Below are 22821 nucleotides of genomic sequence, written 5' to 3'. Positions count from 1 at the left end.
CGAATAAGGTTTTCAGAACACAATATTGCTTTGATGCACTTCTACAAAAAAAATATATTCCACCCATGTCATGGTTCCACTGATTAAATTATACTGGGGGAGGGGCAAGGGTTTCAAGCAGAGATCTTTTGGTACCTAGAGCTAATCTCACACTGGACCTGTGAACCTTCCTGGTGTACTTGTCACCCCTGGCACCAGCCCCTATGTTACAACTGGAGCACAAACAAGGATTTCACCTTTTTATCTTTACAACATTCTACTTAAAAGGAAATTTTTACTGGCACAGAACAAAATTCGGCAGGTAAAAGCTCTAAGAACCCAGAGTGGTGAAGGCCCAGAGAAGGGTTAGTAAAGTGGATTAAAGCTGCAATCTACACCCCTTTTCTCTGCTAGCTGAACAATCTAACGTGGGTAAGTTCCCTAAGCTTTCTGAGCTGCAGATTCTTCTCCTTCAGCTGTACATGGATAATATTACCTTTCTCATAGGGATCTTCATGAAAATTAAAGGAGATGCTGTATGTGTAGAAGGATGAAAAAAATGATTTTAGTCTCTGTTTCTGCTGAAGCCACAAGACAATGGATTATGCATTCCAAAGTGAGCTATGACACCATCATGTAGGACTCGTGAAAGAAAACCCTCTCCCCCTTATCCGACCACCTCCAGCCCACAAAGAAGGGTTGGATGGGGAAAACTGTGGGAGAGCAGAGGAGGAATTTTGGAGTGAGCAGTAGGTACCCTCCAAGTCCCAACTGCCCAGTCGTTACTTCTCAGGAATGATCTCAAAGGCACTGTGTCCCTGGAGCTTGGATGTCATCAGGGGCTGGTGTCTAAATCATGCCTTAGAAACTGAGGATGCAGGAGAGATGGGTGGCCAGCTGGAGTGGGAGGGGGGACTTTGTTTTGGCCAGGGGAGAGGGGAGTTGAGTATTTTCTATAAGCCAGAGGTGTGCAACAGGCAACCTTGTGTGTTGTGTAGATCCTTTAAGAACAACCACCAGGAAGAAACTTCCACAGAAAGAAACTGACAGCTGGGAATTCCTGGCAGTCCAGTGGTTAGGACTCAGTCCAAGGGGGCCCAGGTTCAAACCCTGGTCAGGGAACTAGCATCCAAAAAAAAAAAAAAAAGAAAGAAGCTGACAGCATCTGTTATGGCTAAATTGTGTGCCCCCAAATTCATATGTTGAAGCCCTAATCCCCAGAACCTCAGAATGTAGCTATATTTGCTGACAGGGCTTTAAAGCGGTGATTAAGTTAAAATGAAGCCTGTAGAGTGGGCCCCAGTCCAATCTTTACAAAAAGAGGGATCTGGACACACAAAGAGACACCAGGGATGCACATACACAAAGCAAAGGCCACGTGAGGACACAGGGAGAAGATGCCGTCTACATGCCAAGGAGAGAGGCCTCAGGCGAAACCAGCCCTACTCACACCTTGATCTCGGACTCCTAGCCCTCAGAACTGTGAGCACATAAATTTGTTGTTTAAGCCACCTAGTTTGTGTTATTTGTTTTGGCAGCCCTAGCTGACTAATACAGACTGCTCAGATTCTGGGAAGCTAAGGATAGAGTCTTAGGCACCTGCTTCAAGGGACCAGCAGCTTAGAAATCTCCACAGTTAAGGAAGGAGGGTGTTCTCTGAAGTAGCCACAAAACTGTACCAAGAGATAAAGAAGCAGGTTTCACACCCACCAGGCCCAGCCAGTGGGATGCCAGCTTCCCACAGTGTCAACCAGGTAAGAACTTCCTGCTCCTCTCCCCACCAGGGGCCAGAATCCCCAGTCAGCCAGATGGAAGCACAAGGGGGGAAGCAAGAAACTGACCACAGACCCCCTTTCCAGCTCCAGGCCTCACTGGAGGAGGATCCACTGGGAAGGAAGTTTGAAGGTCTGGGTTATTGCACAGACCTGGATGTATCAAATTACTGACCTGAGACAGTGCTGGAACTAGAAAGGCAACCAGAAGAATCAAGGACCTGCCCTAATTTTCATCCCAGGGCAAGGAAAGAGTGGGGCGCCACAAAAAAATTCAGGGGCAGTGACAGACACAAATAAAGTTGGCTTCCTGAATACACCTGGTGACTCCTGCTTATTTAACATCTGTTCTCCTACATACGTGGCAGCTTAGCCTGTCTCTGGCCAGGTAAGCAATGGCATTCATTGAGTAATTATTATCATTCCAAATTCCTTCCCTGTCACAGTTGGACAATTCCATCTTCCTCAAGCTCGGCAAATCTAAGGACGACAGGCAAACCATTTAAGAGCTTCTGCGCTCCTGGAGCTGACAACGCAAGTGCTGATGTCCTACAAAGCCACGGTCAGAACACCACCCTCCATACCTCATGACCCAGAGAAGGAAACTAACTCCAAACCAGCCACAGGGCTGGGCAAGCTTTAGAGTCAGCTCCAGAGAAAACCGAGTTCAAATCCTGACTCTGCCACCTGACAGCTGTGTGACCCTGGGCAAGTTACTTAATATCTCTGTTACTTCAATTTCCTCATCTATAAAATGGAGATGATTAAAGTACCATAGAGTTATTATGTGGAATAAATGAGGAAATAGATGCAAAACATTTAGGACCTACCCTGTGCAATAACCCCTCTCGCAACAAGCATTAATTCTGCTGGTGTCCTCACTTTAGCTACAGCATGCTTTAAAGACCTGGGATATACGTTTATCAAAAATATTTAGTTTCTTTGTAGGCTACAGAAATCGAGGATTTAATGCTTCTTTTTAAGAAATGACTACATATCAGTTCAATTCCTATTCACCTCTCCAATAGGAAGCCTATCTGTGATAAAGATCAGAATAGTGTGTTTCAAATTTAATAAAGGTATTTAAAGGGCCAATATGTAAGATTCAGCCACCGGTCAAATTCATACTCACAGAAAATAGGGGGGTTGGGGCATAGCAGTCCAGATTGCAGGCTCGGAGCACTTGGGACATACAGATGTTTACATCACTGGGACAGGAGGGATGAGGATAGCTGGTTAGCATGGTAACTTCAGTATTTATCGCTGCAACACAGAACATGGACGTCATAACTGTTGCTTCTTCACATTCTGTTGATCATTTTAGTTTTTGAATGTTTTCACTGAAATTCTTACATATTGCACCTTTAATGTCTAAGGAGGTGAAGGATACACTGTGAAGATATTTTTACACATCACTGTATATTGACACAACAGCATGGCACACAGATAGCCAGATAAAGTATATATTTCTTCTCCTTCTTCTTCCTATTATTATTATTATTATTTCTTGCCCAACCATCTCACTCATCAGTTCAAGTCTTCAGTTTCAAACTAGATGCCAGAATGAATTTACATTATCAATAATGAATCATTCTGCAAAAGTAACATTCCTATGTAAATTAAGAGTGAAAATACAGCATTACACCGGGCTCTGGAGAGGGGTGTATTATGTGAATTAGTTTCTACTGAAGTTAATACAATTAATCATATTAAATATACTATATATCAACAAAAATGTTTCATCTGTTGTCACAGGTTGGCTCATTTGGTAGTCTAACATTTTAAAGAACATTTTGCCTAACTTGTACCAAGTTCCCCTGAGGCCTGCCTGTGGGTGTTGTATTAGTGTTTAACAGTTGGCCCAACTATTTTACACACTGAGAATATATTGTCTCTGTTGATTTTGTTTAATTTATTTTTTTTAAATATATCCCTGAAACTCTTTGTTGGTCAATATAAAATAAAGAAATGCTTGAATTTGAAAATACTGAAATACTGTTTTTGATGACGGTCTGAAAAATGTGAAAATGTGTTTTTCTCCTGCAGATGTTGCTGCATGTCAGGAACTAAACCATTGGCTTACAGTTAATGTGTACGGAAGCCCTAAAGGGCCATGCATTCATACATTTTGTTTCCTCCGTTTTCCCGTGATAACGAGTTAATTTCATTTGTTTTCTCGAGATCACAAGTTATTATCTCGAAATAACAGCTGCCGTTTTCCCGAGATAACAGGATAATTTCATTTGTTTTCTCGAGATCTCGAGTTATTATCTCGAGAAAACAACTGCCGGGAAAACGGCAGTCGTTATTTCGAGATAATAACTCGAGATCTCGAGAAAACAAATGAAATTAACTCGTTATCACGGGAAAACGGAGGAAATAAAATGTATGAATGCATGGCCCTTTAGGGCTTCCGTAAATGTGCACACTTATCAAAACAAACTTTGGCTTTATGCATCTAACCAGCACTGATCTCGTCTTCAATAGATCTGTCTTCATCTAATACTCCCCTCAGTCAGGGTTATTAATCCCCACTCTACTTCCATGTCTTAAAGCTGCACAATGTCACTGTGATAGCTGTCTCTTGAAGTGATCCCTTGGCTTGCCCAGTTCCTCACACTGTGTGCGCTTATAACATTTTGCTAGATTAGCATTTTCTGTGCGCACATGCCTGGAGACTAGCTCCATCTCTAGAAACCTAGTCTCATTTTAAAAATAAATCTTGTCATAAAATGAAGCTGTCATATTAATATTTCATTTGAGAAAGGTAGATGTCATACATATAGAGTAGCAAGAGTGGGGCTGCATACATCAGCACTGTGAGTGAAACAGGCGGGCGCTTTCTCTAAATAGCAGTTACACATTTAAATGTTTTCTAACAAAAAAATACCTTTTTTCAATGAGTGCTGTATTTTTATGGTTGTTAAAGAAACACATACATCATTACAAAGGAAAAGTTCACACAATAAGACATTTTATTTTGAAAAACACAAAATACATTAAGCTTGTCTTCATCATTCACACAACTATGAATCTTTGAATCTGGCATGAGCTGACCATAACTTATCCCACACCAGACATTTTACATTTGTACAATGGCTTTGTTATCACAGCAATATTAAACGCTTAACTTTGTCAGAATCTCATGTACAAAATCTGAGACTTGGCATCTGTAGCCACAAGAGGGTGCTGTTTGCTCTTTTATGCCCTGTATGAGCATGACGCACAACGTCACAGTTGCCCACATAGGCCAGATCATACAGTGAAGAAGACTTTATCCTCAGTGTGAGATGAGGATCTCTTGCTGTTTGAGACTTTTACATGGTATTTATATTGATGGGTTGTGATATTACCTAGCAGACTTCTCTTCTCTACAAACTATTAGTTCATTGTGCATGACTTAAATGTGCAATAATTGCGTTTATTTTTTTGAGTGAGGGTCTAAATTGCTATCAGTCAGTGTGAGGTGTTTGCATCCACCCCAAAAACTGTTTTAATATGCATTTACCCTTTGTTTCACTTGTCACAGATGAGCAATTAAGCCAGCTCCGCACATTAAATTAGAGGGTGATTTTACTCGCTTAGTGGTGCCAGAGGAAAAACCTGTCTGGTCCTGATAGACATCTTAATTGTGGGGCAGTTAAGGGAGCAATATTTTGTTTAAATGGTGTTGAAAGGATGGAGGGAGGGCAGACATTAGAGGAATACAAACTAATTAAACCATACTGCACGAGATATATTTAATACCATAATGAGTTCATCTGCACACTGTACAATCCAAACACTTACTGAGGATAAGTACTTAAGTCCTTAATAAATGCATATTAGACAAATGTAACGTCTGTTGATGGCACACTTCCAAGGTGGCACGTCTCTCTATGATTTTTGGATATAGGGATAGGCTACGTATGCGTAAGGTGGCTTTTGTGGTCGGATATAAAACTAAGCATCAAGATGAAAAGCATGTAACATAAAGGTCTATCACACAAGTCAGGATAATATGCAAAGTTGGTATGCAAAAAGTGCAATTCCCGGTGGAGGGTGCATAGTGCACATTACTCACTTGTGCACACACATTCTGATTATTGTGAACATTAAAGGTGCACTAATGGCTGATTGTTTAGCCATATACAAATCAAAATAAACAAACTCTCTTTGTTTTCATGGGTGAATAAACAAGCCAACCTTAAAGGACAATTTCATAATGTTTTACTTTGTTTATATGTGGCGAACCCTGCCACCTTTCTAGCTTCAAACAGTGTTCTGAGGACCTTATTTTCTTCTGTGAACAACTTTTTTATTCAGTTATGGAGAAAAAAAGAATATTTCTGAGTTTGCATTACTACCTCAGCAATATATGTAAATATTAAAATTCTGATCAAAATGTACACATCGCCCCTTTAAATGTTTGCTCCTTTCGGCACAAATGTACAAAAACATCAACAGGGACGGGTTTTTTTTCATTCTACATGTGGTGAAACACTTACAAATAAAAGAGGAGTGCTTGAGGACAGAGGTCTGGAGTGTGCAATAAGTTGGTTTTCCATTTTTGGGAGTGGGGTTTGTCTCCCCGGGACCCTCCACTTAAGTGTCCACTGGCTGGAGACGTGGCAGCGCCTCCGGTCATATGATTTTAGTTCATGCACGAACCCCACCCCGTTACTGCCTTCCCTGAACAGATTTTTTTTATATATATATATACACACAACACTCAGCCGTTATTTTGCTTTGGAGTGACACTTCAAACATCTACCAAAATCTTCAAAGTCCTGCAGAATAACTCAACCCAAACACCAGACATGGGATTTAGCAGCGGTGACCACCCAAAACAGTGCCATTTTTAGACGTTTACTGCTGACGTTTACAGAGGCTTCAAATAGCTTCCGTTTTACTCTGGTAGTGATTGGACTGTTCTGTACTTACCCAGTGAGCTAACGCATTGGTTGAACAAGTCCGACATTCTACACTTCAATGGAGGAACAGCCCAAAGATCGGGCACAAGACAGACAACATCATCACCACGGGGAGGACAGAAACTCTATTCAACATACACCTTGTCTAAAAAATGATCAGAGCCACTTCCAGCGCCAGCATCAGGAAACGCAGACGAAGAAAACAGGTTGGGCCATCCGGAGAAGTGAGCTAGCGCTTGCTAGCCTTACTCAGCTAATGTCAACGAGCCGACTAGCATCTGCTAACTAATGTTAACTCCATCGTGATAGGAGGGGGGGCTTCGCCTGCTAGCTTGCTAACTATTCCTACTATGTTCAGTTAGCCACAGTAGTGTAAGGATGTTGCAGCTGGTGAGTAGCTGACTGATAAGACCGATAGTTAGCCACTGTGGGAGCAGAAACCAGCCGTTAGGTGTGCTAGCGGTACGGCTAGCTGACGTTGCGTGACAGTTGTCGCTGGTAGTGGTTTGACATATCGGGGATTGACCTTGTGCGCCGGTTTCACCACCCATTTTTCCTTTCCCAAATGCAACTAAGTCGTGTAAGAAAAGCCCGCTGTGTCACCGTGTGTTTTGAATGCATTCATTGTTTCGTGTGCACGGCGAGTCGCCGTCAACAGTAGTCAAAGCTCTGTCTTATTCATTTCAGCATGCCTGTGTCCAGTTTAGGAAAACGAGCCGGCTCCACTGGAATGTTCTGGGCTGCCATTTCCTGTCGGCCATGTTAGAATATCACAGCGAGCTAATGCTACAGTTCCCTGGCTAGTTAGAAATGTCTGTGCACCCCTGATGTTGTGTTGTACTAGACATGTCGTTGTCGTGATAAGCGTGCTCGGGCCGCCGGTTTAGGGTGGCTATCGTATGGCACAACCATCTATAGAGGCCAGGGCGTGTTGATGCCAGGCGAGTCGCTGGCTAGTTGACATTAGCTAACGCTAGCCAGCTCTGACAGGCCTGTTGCATGTTGTCCAGTCAAACCTGAAGCCACGCAGCAGCTCGATTGTAAAGATGTGTTTTGCTGCAGTTGGACGGACTGTGTGAGCATCGACCTAATGTTTGCTGGCCGGTATGTCAACACGTTTGCTTGCAAATAAGCGAGAAACTGCCTCGTATGAGAGGCTGTGCACACAGACATGGGGGGGCAGCACCATTTAATGGGAAGCCCCACGTTGACACAGCAGTTCCCATGTCTGTGTGCAATGCATAGATCTATATATGGTTCACTGTCAGTCTATATGTATTTCATAAATGCTGCTGTGAGCCCTCATTTTATACCTCGTAACAACTGGTCCTTGGTGTTAGATCAGATCAGTAGGATCAGCTGACAGTCCAGCAGCAGCTGACAGTTGTTAAGTATAAAGTACTGTATGTTCAGAATTTGTTGTATCAATACATTGAGCACCAAGCTAATCTTGAAATGTGTTGGGCCATACATTTTCAGTGTATACAGAAAAAGGCAATGGCACAAATATTTTCTTGTTGTCAGATACCTTGTCTGTCTCACTGATTAGGATAAGATGCTGGACAACAACATTAACTCTGTTTTCATAGATGCCATGATGATTCATCAGAATAGATAAAAGTTAACTTAACACACTATATGGACTGGTACCGGTTATTAGAAATCAGGGAGACTGAAAACTGATATTTGGGACTGATATTCATGTGCAGTAAAAATGAAACCTTAGTCCAATTTACTCAAGTGCAATTTTGAGCTACTTAACAGGAGTATTACCATTTTCTGTCAATTTGTACCTCTCCATTACATTTATTTGATACATTTAGTTACTAGTTACTTTGCAGATTGATTATTTTATTGTTTATGAGCTATTAATTGTGACGTGTTACCAATCAGATAGTATTGTGGGTGGGACACGGTGTGAGAGGATGCTGCATCACAGCCAAAGCAGCACATTTTTAAATTAGTTTATTTTATTGGCCATCTGACAGAAAAATCACCAATACCGACAATCAGAAAATGCTGAAATGCTGAATTCATGATTTTTATAGTTTTTTATTATTGAAAATTAAAATTCCCAGTAATCCTGAATCATATCGCAAAATGTAGTACCTGTCACAAATATCACAGCATGATTTTTTTTTTACCGTATAGTGCAGCCCTATATTGAAATGTGGCTTATTGAAAAATATATGCGTGAATTTTTTAATAGTAGATGGATTCAGCATCTTAATAATCGTTCAGATTTTGTGCCTTTAGGGTCCAATATTTCTCACCATTGCTTTACAGCAATTTATCAAATAGTTTGGTACCTCAGAATGGTTTATGTAGAATCGGTGCATATATTTTGTTTTCCACAACTGGGAGAGGTCAAATGGTTTAGTATTTTGGTAAATATTCTAGCTGTTGGGGCAGTTGTCAGCAAAGCATCAAAGACTGGTTGAGGTGCTCTATAATTTAAACATATATATGTTTTATAAACTGATTTTGTTTTCCCTTCCAGGCAATAAAAAAGTAAACATCAGTGAGGAGGAGGGAGAGAAGAATCCACATCTGTCTGATACTGTTGGTATGTCGCATCCCTCCAACAGCAATGGTAACAGACACGCAAGTAACACAAATGTGAAGCAGAAGTTGACACAAAAGCTGTACACGACTGTTCCAAAAGTGAGCAGCAAAGGACTGGACCATAAGAAGAATATGGACCTTAAAAATGACAAAGAAAAGGCCCTGGATTTGAATCATCATGAAGGCCAACCTTTGGATAAGAAAGACTCTGTGTTGCTACAAAATGGCGTTTTAAACTGTGGCTTAATTACAAATGGCTATTCTAGCAAGGACAATGATGGCAGCGGCTCTGAAGGTGGATATACTACTCCGAAGAAACGCAAGGCCAGATGTAACAATGCCAAGAACACTGATAATGTGATAAGAGAAAAGGAGAAAGACATGCAGCAAGGCAACACTACACAGGAGCAAGGGGCTTTTAATCTTGAGACGACTGAGAAGGGAGTGACTTCCAGACTGGATGGCTTTAGAGTTGCCCATAAAGTAGAGGCTCAGTCAGCAGCTAGAAGGGCTGTTGCCTCAGAGGCTTCAATGGGTGAATCTCAGAGGAAAAACTCTGATGGCAAAGCAGTTGGCACCTTCGGTAAAAAGACTGAGGAAAGGCACAAAGCCAAGCTTTCCTCACCTTCAAAAGAGGACTCATGGACTTTGTTCAAGCCCCCTCCAGTATTTCCTGTGGACAATAGCAGTGCTAAAATTGTTCCCAAGATCAGTTATGCAAGTAAAGTAAAAGAAAACCTCAACAAAGTAGCTCAAGGTGGAGGAGAGGCACTGCCTCCTCCTGTTAGACTGTCACAGGTCCCTATGTCTGCTATGAAAACTATCACCTCAGCTAGCTTTACTAATGGTCCGGTTTCTGGAAATGGAAACGGCTGTCCAGTGGGTACCTTCTTCGCTCCTGCTGCTAGTAGTATTCCACCAGCCCCATCTATCCCAAGTGGCGAGAATGTAGCATCTCCTTTGGAAAGTAACTGTAGCTCTACAACTAGTCCTGTAGATGGAGAAGCATATGAGCTTAGAAAGTGTACTCTTTTAATTTACCCTTTAAATATGCAACCTGTGCTCCCTAGTGCTCGTCACCTTGACCCACCGGCTGCTCAGACAAATCAGAAAGCCTTGGGAGATATCTTCCAGAATCAGTGGGGGCTTTCCTTCATCAATGAGCCCAACTTGGGGCCAGAGGGAGGAAGTGGCCAGGTGCCTGCGGAGGACAAGACTACTGTGGTCACACCTCAGAGCGAGTGTCAGGCTGTCGCAGCCAAGGCTGCCCAGCCCTGCTTTGATGTTAGCCCATCATTCTTGGAGCCTGGCACTTTGGCTCAAGACCCTGAGAAAAGGACTTGTGCCCCTTGCAATGTGTCTAACGCTTGTCCTCCTGCTTGTGTGATGAGCGAGGAGAACAAGCAGCAGCCATGTGGCCAGGAAAAGACAAAAGCTGAGGGCAAGGGTGCAGGTTCTGCTGTGTTGGCCCCTAGTAAAGACAACGGTGCTAAGCCTGCGCAGGGCCAGCTAACCACTTTGTTGTTTGGCTCATCTAAAGAACAGGCCCACTCTAAAGACATTGGCAAAAGGTGTAGCTGGGGGCCCTTTGACATTAAAGCTGCTGTCGCTTATCACACTAAAGGTAACTTTTACTATTTATCAAAATAATTTGTCTTACCATTTAAGTTGTAATCCTTAAGATTTAATTCCCAGTTGATTTGTCGACACTCTGTTTATTGTTGGTAATAGAAAATGTGATTTAATACCACAGCAAACAGTCCATGAGCAGCTCCTTTGTCAGGAATGCAAAGGAAGAGCAAATGGTCTGTGTTTACTGTGCCACCAAACAAACTAGCAAATGTGTTGTATCATTGCTTCACAGTCAAAGCCACCTTGTGTTTTGGCAGTTGAATGCTTTTATTGTGAAGCTTTAGGAAATGATTGGTTTGCATCAGCAGTAACCTAATACAACTCTGGTTTGACTGGGAGAGTGAAAAGTGAACAGTGAGGCTGATACTGATGCGATAGGGTTACAAACTATACTGTCGTATTACATTCTGCATCATTTCCTGCTAGTCTCGTGCATTGGAAGGCAATTTCAATCCAGTTCAGGAATGGTGATCACTAAATTTAAATGAAAATCTTAAGGATTACAATTTGTGTTTAAGTACAATATGTTTTTTTTTAATTATTATTAGATCTGTATTGCATTTTCTGAAAATATTCTTCATGACAAATTAATGCAGACGCTGAATTAACATGTTTTTTCTTCAACAGAAATGGAATTCATTTTCAACTTGCAAAAACAAGGTAAACTAAACTTGTTTGTTTTTCTAACCTCTGTTTTTAGAAATCTTTAGGTAGTTCAGTTTTCTCAAGAATTGGATCTAGAAGCTGTAGTACTTGCAGTGTTTTGACATTTCAAGATGCCAGAATATCAACATTCAGACTAAGCTGTATGCATGCTGAATTTAAAGATTGACATCTTATCTTTTTCTGTAAATGGAGTTAATCACACAGACTAACACTACCCCCTCCATATGAGTAAGAAAGCCTGGTAACACTTTACCCAAATGTAATGTTTTTTGTTTTTTTTTGTAGTCACAAACATGCATGTGCATCCATTTACTGCCTTGAGTTAATAAATACTGTACTGGTTACCAGCTCACAAAAATCTAAAGTTTAGCTAATCTCTTGCTTTAGAGCTGCATTAATGGCGTGCCTCTTGGGGACAGATATCGGTATCTCAGACTGACATCACATAACAGCAAATTCGTGAAAGACAAAAGGTCACATTTGTTTTAGTACTAAATGGTAGAAAACATAAGCAAACCCAGATTAATCATCAACAGAGACACTATTAAATTTACTGACTGTGACATACTGCTGGTGTATGGTCCTCTGGTACTGCTGTTGTGCCAGCTGGAAATTGAAATACAGCAATTATTCCAACAGTCTGTTGATATCAACACAGGCAAGAGTGCAATGGTGTTTGAGGTAGGGACGTTCCTCATGACTAATTTCCCCAACATTTAACTAGTCTTAAAGTCAGAACACAACATTTAGCACAATTAAATCTATAAGGTTAAATGTTGTCCAACATTGTGAATAAGAGCCATTTGAAATCACATTCTTCAATAATTGAATTGTATTTTCAATGCCCCTGGCACCGTTGGCTGCATAACGTCTTAAGCTTGATTTATGCTTCTACGTTGAATCGACACCGTACTTATGGCGTAGCCCCTGCATGCGTGTGTGCCCTACGCCGTAGCCTGACGTGCATCTCCCCAGAAATAACTGCACCTTGCAGTGACATGGACCGCGATGACTGATTGGTCCGCCTGGAAGCGTCACATTTTCTGACTTCTCCTCCAGTGCTCAGTGGCGGTGCTAATAACGGGGATTGTGACCTGTAGTTTCCCCAGTAAACACACTACACTCTCCGGCAGATACAGTCCCTCCTGACTGGCCGGCTGCTGCTATTCCCGAAAAGAAACAAAGTCTTTCCAGCCAGGTTTGTATGGAGAGGCAGCCCTCCCTGCAGACACTCTGACTCTCTGTCTGCTCCGTCTAACCCGGACACAAAGCTGTGAGATGAAGGAATCTGTGTGTTTTTTAAAGGGGAAAGTACGGCTGTCGATCTGCTCATCGCCTGCAGCTGCCCACTATGGCGTAGGCCACTTGCGTAGATTACGTTGTCAGCTCTGCGAAGAGCCTACATGCAACCATAAATTAGCCGTTAGATGCGACAGTTGCGTTGACATCAGTCACGTTAACTTTTAAAATTAGACCAGGGAGATGTGAATATGTAATCTGAATGTGCACATTAATAAAATAATAATTACAGCTCAACTGATACTGGATTTTTGTGGCAATGGCAATTACGATATTGGGGAGTAAAAACTTTCGACATTATTATATTAGCCGATGTACACACATTTTCTTCAATGATCCCTCAAATGTGCTTAAGAAACACTTTTGACAAAGATATGTGATGGAGGAAATTTTACAACTTAACAATAAACTTTATTTTCTAAAATGACATCAGTTGGGCTATCCCTAGTTTCGGCTATGTTGACTTAATATCCAACCTAAAGCTAGAGTGCAATATGGCACAACTACTTCCATCAAATATTCAAAAACTAGCCACATTTAGATTTTAATCAAGATGATTTGTTGCTTGTCTTTTTTGAGATTGATATGATGTACAATCTAACCTGTTGCCTTCTTTTCACCTCCACTGTAGATCCAAAAAGAGTAGTGGTATATGATGATACCAAGGATGGACCTGATCAGTGAGGTAGATCGTCTACAGTACTTACCTTCTTCTCTTCTGGGTGCTGCAGTTATCTACCTTGGAAATCATGAATCCTGTCGGACAGATAAAGTGACAACTGTGAAAACATTGATAGTATAGCATGACAGATTTTCCTTGGAATCTCGGGTGGAATAACACATTTCTTTTGGGGCATCAGACAAACGCGCACACACACACTATGGAGGGACGTTAGAGGAGTTGATCGGTGCCTCTCCGACATGGCATACAACGGACACTCTTTGGAGCTGTGATGGTCGTTTGTCTCGTGGCTCTTTAGGATGACGTTCGGGAGTTCAACAAAGGAAGGTGTCATGGATTGCACCTCCCTAAGCCTTTATCCTGTTGAACTGCGGCAGCCGTCAGTCTGACTATGGGATGCCTCAGTCTTTTTATTTCTTCACGCATTCAAATGAGTTCATTGTAGATATGTTAGACGTTATACATACACATCTGTGTGCAAGCTTGAATTAATTGCGGAAGAAAGGAGAACACACTTTTTAGCAAAGAATGCCTTGAAGTTGTGGAATAAAGATCTTTGGAGTCCTGTTAAACTGTAAGTTAGGTGGAAACTCACAGGTGAGGCCCCATCCAGGAAGGGAGAACCTTGTCTTAAATCCTTGTTAGGGGAAATCAGAGCCCAGAAATAAAAAAAAAACGCTTGCTTTTTTTTCTTTTTATACTGTTTTGTCTGACCTAACATGATGAGTGTTACCCTCACTGCAGTGTGACCCCCCCCCCCCAGAGCACAGGTACAGAAGTGCCCAGTTCGAAGTAAAGCTACGCCCCTTCATTTCAATGTTTAATACAGGTGTGCTAAAGATTAAAAATCAGGTCTATGTTAAAGGCAGAACCTTTTCATCTTAAAGCTTTTCATACATTTCATGCAAAGGTTCAGGTTCATATACCTTCTTATATGAATCCTGAGTGACAAATTGTGAAGCAAGAGACATCACTACCGTTAAAGTCTTCTGCGTTTTGTGCTACTTGTTCAGCCAAGACTCAGGATGTCCAGTCAGATTATTTTGCCTGCATTTCTGTCTGTGTAAAAACTGTTCGATTCCTCTCGTCAGAGGAACATGTGTTGCATTTTACAAACTAGATTTTTTTGTTGTTTTCTGACCCTGCATCGGGTCTTTGCTTTTCTGTCTTATGGACTCTTATTTTTGCATGTTTACCGGTGGAAACAGACGAGTCAGGTCGCTCTTCATCACCACACAAAGATAACAGTAACAACTACAATTGCAATACTAATCTTAGGTTTCCCCGACTAGCCACTATGTCAAACTGTGTTGAAATGTGAAGATGGATTGTTCTGTTAATGTTTTTACTGTGGATAACATTTTACATTTGCAAAACCAGTGTGCAATAACACCGTGTGATCCATGCGGCGTGTGAAATGGGTTATATGGAGCTACAAAAATCATCACCCAAGATGCTGGTGTGTGTGGCCTGCAGTTCATTTGTTGAAAAAAAAAAATGTTTTAAGGTGCGTATTCAAGTTTGTTGCACAAATTCTTGAGGTGATTTCTTTTTTTCTTTTTTTTTCTTTTTGCAAAAGAGCTCGTATTGAAAGATCTAATTAAGTCTAGGGAGCCCAAAATTTAACTGCTAACTGGCCAGCATGTTACATCACTTTCATCACCATCTCCAAATCAGGATCGGTTTGTTCAACATAACGAAGGAACTGTCCAGATTGTTTTTGTTTTTTTTCTTTAGGAGATTTGGTTAATGTGTGGATTAATAGCACTTTATGTAAACTAATTGCTTTTATCTTTTAATTACTAGAGAGATCTATATGTACTGACAAGAAATACTCCTTGAAAGAATGGCTCTGGGCTGTTACTTTTCAGAAAAAAAAAGTTGATTAAAAACAGAATTATTAAATGTAACTCAGGTAGTGTTGATAAAGCCATGACTATGTTCAATATTGTTTTAGGGTTTTTTTTGTTTTTTTGCCAAATGGCCCCGTTATGTGGTGTTTTTAAATTGGAATTGTTGAATTAGAGAGTCCTATAGTCTCATATGATGTGACAAAACACCAAATATTTAGCTGTGTGGAGAAACTGTCATGGCATGCAAGGCGCTGTCATTGATCATCGTGGGCTCGAAAAATCAAAGTTTTCCTGTTTATTTCCCCTTTTAAAAAAAACAAACAAAAAAGCACATTGCTCCATGCGTTATCTATGTAAACTAAACTGTAATCTTCTTGCAATCTTTGATGGTTGATTCTTCTCCCTCGTGCATTCACAGTGAAGCACCTCTTGATTTATTATTGCTGAACATCAGTGGTGTGTCTGTGGGGTTGCTACAATCCTGGTATGAGCTTTTTTCAAGTACACTTCTTTCCACTGTGTCCTCCTGATTGCAGCTTGTGTGCAAGAGAGCGAGGGAGAGAGGGGGGGAGTCGTAACTGCAGCCAGTTTGTCCTGACATTCAACTTCCACGTCTAATCTCAGTCGGCTCTCTGGTATTTAAAAATGCTTTTGTTTTGGCTTCCATTGTACAGCTTGTGATGGATGAGTGTATTATCATATGCTGCCCTCTGAATGAGAACAATTGTGTCGGATCTGGGGTACAGTATTTGAGGAGATATTGCCTATTAGCATTTAGGCTTTCATGTTTTTTTTATGTGCTTGTGGAAATTGACATTTAATCTGTCATGAAGTTACACAAATCTTGCAATTTAATTTCTCCCGATTGCCCGTAATCCATAGGCAGAGTGAGGTAAACGGGTTCCCTTACGGTGAATGCCAAATAGTTCAGGCAGTGATGCATCTACAGGCTTCTAAATGTAAAACAGGGTGATCAAAATGAGTAGTATGTGATGTTACTGTAGTCTTACGACCTTTTCAAATATTTTTGGGGGGTTTTTGAGAGGATGGTCCTGTACAGGGAAATCAAGAGAATCTCCATCCTCCCAACCCCAAGGCCCCTCTATTTTCAAGCACTTAATACAGCAAAAAGGCTATGTTGAATATGCATTTATAATGATAGAACTATTATTTAGCACTGTAGCCTGCAAACCAAAAATTGGTTCTTGAAGCTGAGTAGACGGTTAATCAGTGTTGGGCGGGGTGTTGGGGTGAGTGACTGTTTGGGTGTGTTGAGACAGAAAAGCCTGATCACGTGGAGTTTATATTTCCACCCCCCTCAGGATGTGCAATCACCTCAAGGATGCAGACGCAGGCTTCTAGGTTGTGAGTGACGAGTTTGGTGTGTGCTTAGCGAGTTCTTCCTATTATATGCAAGTTCCTTGTATAATTCAACCCCACCCCCTCCCCTCCCTGTTGTTTCATGTTCAGGTGCCTGTGTGAAAAAAAAATTATACTTTTTACAGCAATTTTGATTGTTTAAAAATCTGCTTCCAGCATATATCCGTGCCATTTTTATTTCTTTGTTTTTGTAACATTTGCTGTTTAAGTTCTCTTACAGCTAATCCTGATTTTCTTTCTTTAGAGCTACATGGACGCGGCTGAAAGCAATGAGCGTTATCTGTGTTTTGTTAGTTTGTTTGTTTTGTTTTTTTGGAAATTTCATGGCTTGTGTTTCCGAATGGTTTGACCTAAAAAGCCAAAATCAGTTTGAATGGGGATGGATGACGACCGCTTGCTGGTGTGTATACTCGTTTTCAGTCCATTGTCGAGTTAATGTCTGAGGTAGCACATTTGAACTGATTTAACAAATTGATGTTTTAACATGTGTTGTTTTTTTTTAAGTTTTATTTTTGAGTTGTAACCTAATTTATCCATAGATACAAACGTAGGATGAGACTAAAAGGAATAAACAATAACAGAAAATCAAGATGTCTCATTTTTGATGAGTTTTAGCTGATTTAGTTCCTGATTAACGCTGATGTAGACCCATTTCCCCCCCAATAGCACCAATGTTAATATATTTGAAGTCTTTTCCAGCTGATTTTATACAAATTCCTTTAATTCGTTTCTTCAAATAGCTGTGATGGAGTGACGAGCATCCACTGCATCCCAGAGTTCCTCTTAATATATTTTTTATTTTGTAGTGATCGTGTCGTGAGGGGGAATGAGGTATTATTAACGTGCGGTTCAACAACTCTGAATCTGCTTTCGCCAAAGGTACACTACTCAGATATTCAGCTACTGAATGGCAAACGCACAGACCGGGGGACGTTGTTGATGATGTCACAGCCAGCTTCCTGACATCGTGCTGGGTTTTCGGAGGCATTTTTAGTGAAAAGAAGTCACTACTGTAGCAGCTGAATGTCACTTTGAGCGTGTTATTAAACGGTGTGAGAGAGGAGATATCTTTAAAAGAAAAAAAAAAAAGTAAAACAAATACCGAAAGTGCTGCTTCTTCATCCAGTAATCAATCGTCTGTAATGGGAAATGCTGGACTTGGTGTTTGTGCTCGACTTTAAAAACTGTCCCTCCTTTAAACTGTCATTGCCTCTTGTGGAAACTTTTTAATTTAGGGGGCTTTTTATTGTTTTATTCAGTGACGCCTGAGAGGTACAGTGTTAATGATTCCACATGTAGGGAGTGAAGTAAACAAGGGCAACATGTGTCTTTAGAGGATTCAGTCATGGAAAAGAGGTGATATGTAGTGCCGAGTCATCTTTTTGTTTTCTCTGTGTCATCTCAAATGGCTGTTGTGCTTGTCGATGCATTTTTTTATTTTTTATTTTTGGTCTGCTCCTCCTGTTATCACTTCTACATCTCTTGCCCCCCTAAAAAAAAAAACGAGGCAATAGCATTATTTTCTCAAATGTCTTACAGGTTGACATATAAGTTTTAAGTGAGCAGTCTGATTTTTTAATTTTTTTTCGTTTTGAATTTAACAGAAGTGTCACATTACGATGTTTTGTTTTTTTTTAAAGCATGATAATAACCCTCAAATTCCAAACAATGTAATAGAGTCAATAAAAAGAAGAAACCTCCAGTGTTCACAATTTTAGTTTCCATTAAAATGTCAAATTTTCATGAAGAATTCTGTGTGCTGTGTTCTGTTTTTGCTCCCTGATCGCATGTTGACCCATAACATTGTTTTTTTCATAATTAGGAAAACATCTTGATCACATGTGCACGACCACAAATGCATTCAAAATCTTCAATACACTTTGAGACAAGTCCTCAAGATCAGAAAGGGGCCACCTCAAGGCCTTTAACATACAGTATCGGTTGATACTGTGATTTAGCAGCATAATGTAACTAAACACATTCACTCAAATACATATACTTAACTTGAGTGTTCCTATTTTGCGCTACTTTACATATATACTAAATACATCTGTGGGAATTATTGTACTTTTTACTCTGCTACATTTATTTAAGGACATTACTTATTTTAATGCAAAACATACAGTATGATTACATTTTAAATTAAGTTGCAGTTAAGTTCTAACTCTTACTGTCTTAAAACGTTAACACAGTTTATTCTAGCCTGTTTCCGATGCACTAAAATCTAGTTTTATCTTTCATAACTCGTGTGCAGTGATGTGACTGATACTTCAGTCAGATAGTTCTTCACACAGGTTCATTGAAAGTACTTGTAGTAGTAGTAGTAGTAGTACTTGCCTTTGTCTATTAATTTGCTTTCAAGAATTTTAATGCAAGACTTATATCTGTAACTTGTACTAAATAGATTTTCAAATACATTTAACAAACATACTCTATTATAATACATTTCCAAATAAATTGGCACATACCAGTTGACACACAGTATGTCTTGAGCTTTTAGGGGCCACAGGACCTCAGGACCTGGGACAGTTGCCTTGGTTTTTATGATAAGCTGTTAAACAAATGTAAAAGTGAAATCTTAAGTGTGTAAGGCAGAGCTCATGTGTCATCTTCATTTCCTTTATATGTTTATGTCTTTTCCGTTTGGCTGGAAATGTAGTTTCAAGAAACAAAATGTCCAATATATAAACCAAAATCCACAAATGATACGCACAGTGGGAAGACTGAACATCTGTTGAGTCTCATGGAGGAAAATGATTCTCTCTCAGTGATGAGATAAAATCAGATTTAGCCGTCAATTACACCTGACAGGTAACACATTTTTAATTAATTTTAGATCATCTTTTTCAAAAATCAGAGGTCCAGCCATTCCAAGTGTAAACAAATGTATCAAACAAGAAAGGACAAATTAAAAAGCCTTTCTGATAGCAGTCAAATCATTAAAAAAAAAAAAAAAGCCATCATACTTCGACCACTTAGTCTTTGTCTGGGCTCCAAATAATCTTTTTGGCTACCAACACCAACGTAAACAGCTAAATGTGCAGACATCTGTTTCTCAGATGTCCTCTTTTTTTGACAGCATATGTTAGGAGATGCCCCTGCTCAGTGATAGATGTTGGACAAGCTGCTGGATGGAGAGAGGACAGCAGCATCGGTGGAAGCCATGTGGCTGTAATGAGCTCAGCTTGATCTGAGGTGTTGGGACTGGAGCTGCTGCACCATCAGTGAGCAGAGGGGCTGATTGTTGTTCAGAGACGCCCCCTTGTGGATGAAGATAGCACTCACTGACTGAGCCACTGCAAGAGGGTGGGTTTCATCATCTTTTCTTCTGTGGTATTGTAAATAAATTGCACAATAAAGTAGATAACTAAGATAACTAATTCATTGTTTATTTTATTACATTACTTTATTATGTTAATATTTCCTGAATAATTTGAATAAAATCACCTTCCTCAATTTTCTAAAATGGAAATTTCAGTGTCTAGGACATGTAAAGGACTGAAGTTGATACACAATAAACTTCAAAATGCTCACATTTTATCCACTAACATGAAATATATATATGTTTTGCCACCTGTGTTAATCTGAGACTTGTGTGATTTCTGGGGCTACTGTGGGAGCTGTTGGCACTGCAGGTGGCGTATTTTCACCGCAAACACACACACATGCACCTTTTTTTCATTCTGTCCATGGAATTGAACCGGTGTTTACCGCCACCCCCCTCAATTTTACCTCGTTGATTACTCTGTACTCCACGGAGGCCACATGGGGCTTGATGGTTAGTGCACTGGTGCTCGGAGAGATTGTCCAATGTGCTGGAAGGTCACTAAAAGGTTTGATGTTTGTTTCAACAGCTCATCTCCGCTGAGGTGTTTCTGAACTTCCCACTCCAGGACTGCTGCGAAAAGGATGAACACAGGGTGACCCTTCTGGCAAAGAAAAACAAATAAACGTCCTTACAGAGCAAGCTCAGAAAGACAATACACCTGATCAGGCCAGGACTTCCACTACATCTTAAAAGCTAGATTGACATACAGTATATATATATATATATATATATATAAAACTATATGTAATTTCCTTATTCTACAATTTGATCAATTTACTGTAGCTCTGAAAAGCAAAAAGCAACTTTGTTTCTTCTGTTGGTGAAAATGTCGTCCCACAGACCTTAAAATATGTATCTGTCCTGCTTCAATTCATCACAAATAATATTTATGTTGCAAGGATGTCTGTAAATAAATCTCCATCTCTGACATAGATCTATTACCAAGACATGTACATGAGTTGAGAGTATTCATCAGGTGATGGGAGACACATTCCTTTACTTAAGGGGAAACACACTCACACACTACAGGTGAGTGGCCGATGACTTAAGACAATACATTTTTTGGATTACAAGTTTTCTGATATTTTATGTTTAAATATGCAAATGAGACTTCTGAAAAGTCACTTTGTGCAAAAATGTCCAGCACAGACATCTAAACCGAAGTAAACACCTAAATGTTTACTTAAATGCACCTAAATGCATTCAAAAAGTCCAACAATATGTAGTTAAATCATCAAAAGTAATACAACAGCCCAGTGGCCAAATAAAAACGGCCCTAACCCCAAACAATGAAAAGACATCTGAAACGGCTTTTCTGTGAAGGGTCTCAACAGTCAAATGTTGGGATACACAGGTTTACACTTAAAAGTTGCTTTGCATATTTTACAAGCTTATCATGCTTTCTTCATGTTGAAACACTGTGGTCCTCTGTCAAAAATATCATCACCATCACCTCCACTTCAACAACATGAAAGTCAGGTCATAACCGTGTAATGTGAACATCACATGACTCATATTGTAGAAATGTCAATATGGTATGTAGCCTGTGACGCGTCACAAATGTGAATGTATTATTGGGTTTGCAGAAACGTTAACTGCCAACAATTTAACCTGGCAACTGGGCTGATGTAACTTATATAGTATAATGATAAAGTAGCATCAACATGGAAATTGCTTATGTGCCATGGTTGCTTCAGTCACGCTTACCATTATAAAGAAAAGTCTATTTTATTCAGAAGTAATCAAGTGACAAAAAAGCACAATAAATGTTTAAGAAGAGGTAAAAAGTCTGTGTTATATCAATAGAACATTCAAGACAAATTTTGTATCTAAAGTCTGTCCACACAATTTTTCTTTTTGGCCCACAGGATGAAAGATTTCATATAGACACATTTGCATTCTGCTTGAATGGGGCTTTTTAATATCGGTCTGCTCTGTGGCACAGAGTGTCAAACCTGACACTGAATGGCCAGCTTCTCTACAGCCGTGTGTAATTGTGCGTCCATTAATCAGGCCTCATATTTGTACGACATTGCTCAATAATCCGTGGTCTTATTCCTCTGTTGCGTTCGGTTTGGCTGACAGAAACGTGATACATGACATTTCTCAGCGGTGCGGGTCAAGAAGTGTTTTATGGAACAGTTTTTCTATTGAGAGCCCTCACACATTTCGATGTTCATTCTTGACAGGGACAGAAACCAGCCGCAGTGTATCATCCGAGTGCATCCCTTGCTTTCTGGGATGAATATATCAGCTGTGAGCAGACAGTCCCTGACATTTAGTGATCTGTGGTGATCACCATAAACCTTACATCATCAAATGTCACACTCAAGTACTTGCCAGAGTTTGCAACTGATCTGATGTACATCATGGTTCATAGAACAAATTCAGTGGGCCCAGTCCCGACGTCCACGCTGAGCCTTAAAACAGCGAACCCTCGCAGACTTTAATTAACATCAGCCGTGTGCTCGGCGAGAATGTGTGAGTGCAGGAGGGTGCAAGGGCTCAAAAGGCTGTAGCAGACTGTGAAATCGCAATGTACCAGGGGCAGCAAAGTGCACGGCTCATATTATTGTGTTTAAAGCTCATTCTGTCTATTCATATTTTAGAAACACACATTCTTTCTATGATTTTATTCTAGTGTGCTCTATGGTTGTCCATCATTGTGTTGAAAGCGTCATCGTGCAAATGATTTGAATCAAGACAACCTTATGAATGGACGACTGTCTCTTCTTCCTGAGCTCCAGCTGCC

General features: G+C 40.3%; 1 protein-coding gene across 3 annotated transcripts; it reads left to right on the top strand.

The window, feature by feature from the left end:
• The first annotated feature begins 6474 nt into the window (after positions 1–6474).
• Positions 6475–18497, top strand: LOC311269584 (FMR1-interacting protein NUFIP2-like). Of its 3 annotated transcripts, none has more exons than XM_084373801.1 (4): positions 6475–6870; positions 9165–10853; positions 11489–11521; positions 13458–18497. In XM_084373801.1, the coding sequence occupies exons 1-4, from the start codon at positions 6723–6725 to the stop codon at positions 13508–13510; spliced, it is 1923 nt and encodes a 640-aa protein (XP_084229927.1). In that variant the 5' UTR covers positions 6475–6722; the 3' UTR covers positions 13511–18497. The 3 variants fall into 3 exon arrangements, with proteins under 3 accessions (XP_084229927.1, XP_084229926.1, XP_084229928.1); XM_084373800.1 differs by having other exon boundaries at positions 6475–6888; XM_084373802.1 differs by lacking the exon at positions 6475–6870 and adding an exon at positions 7170–7244.
• The last annotated feature ends 4324 nt before the right edge of the window (positions 18498–22821 follow it).

The sequence above is a fragment of the Pagrus pagrus genome, assembly GCF_965226575.1.
Source record: "Pagrus pagrus genome assembly, chromosome: 14".
Taxonomy (NCBI): Eukaryota; Metazoa; Chordata; class Actinopteri; order Spariformes; family Sparidae; genus Pagrus; species Pagrus pagrus.
The sequence above is the reverse complement of the archived record's forward strand: the minus strand, read 5'-3'. Positions and strand labels throughout refer to the sequence as shown.

Bases quoted from the DNA above. Each gene is read 5' to 3' on its own strand.
- LOC311269584 (XM_084373800.1), top strand. From the start codon at position 6,723: ATGGAGGAACAGCCCAAAGATCGGGCACAAGACAGACAACATCATCAC. The intron at 6,889-9,164 runs GTGAGCTAGCGC...TTTCCCTTCCAG, and splicing joins AGGTTGGGCCATCCGGAGAA to GCAATAAAAAAGTAAACATC. The intron at 11,522-13,457 runs GTAAACTAAACT...CCTCCACTGTAG, and splicing joins TTTCAACTTGCAAAAACAAG to ATCCAAAAAGAGTAGTGGTA.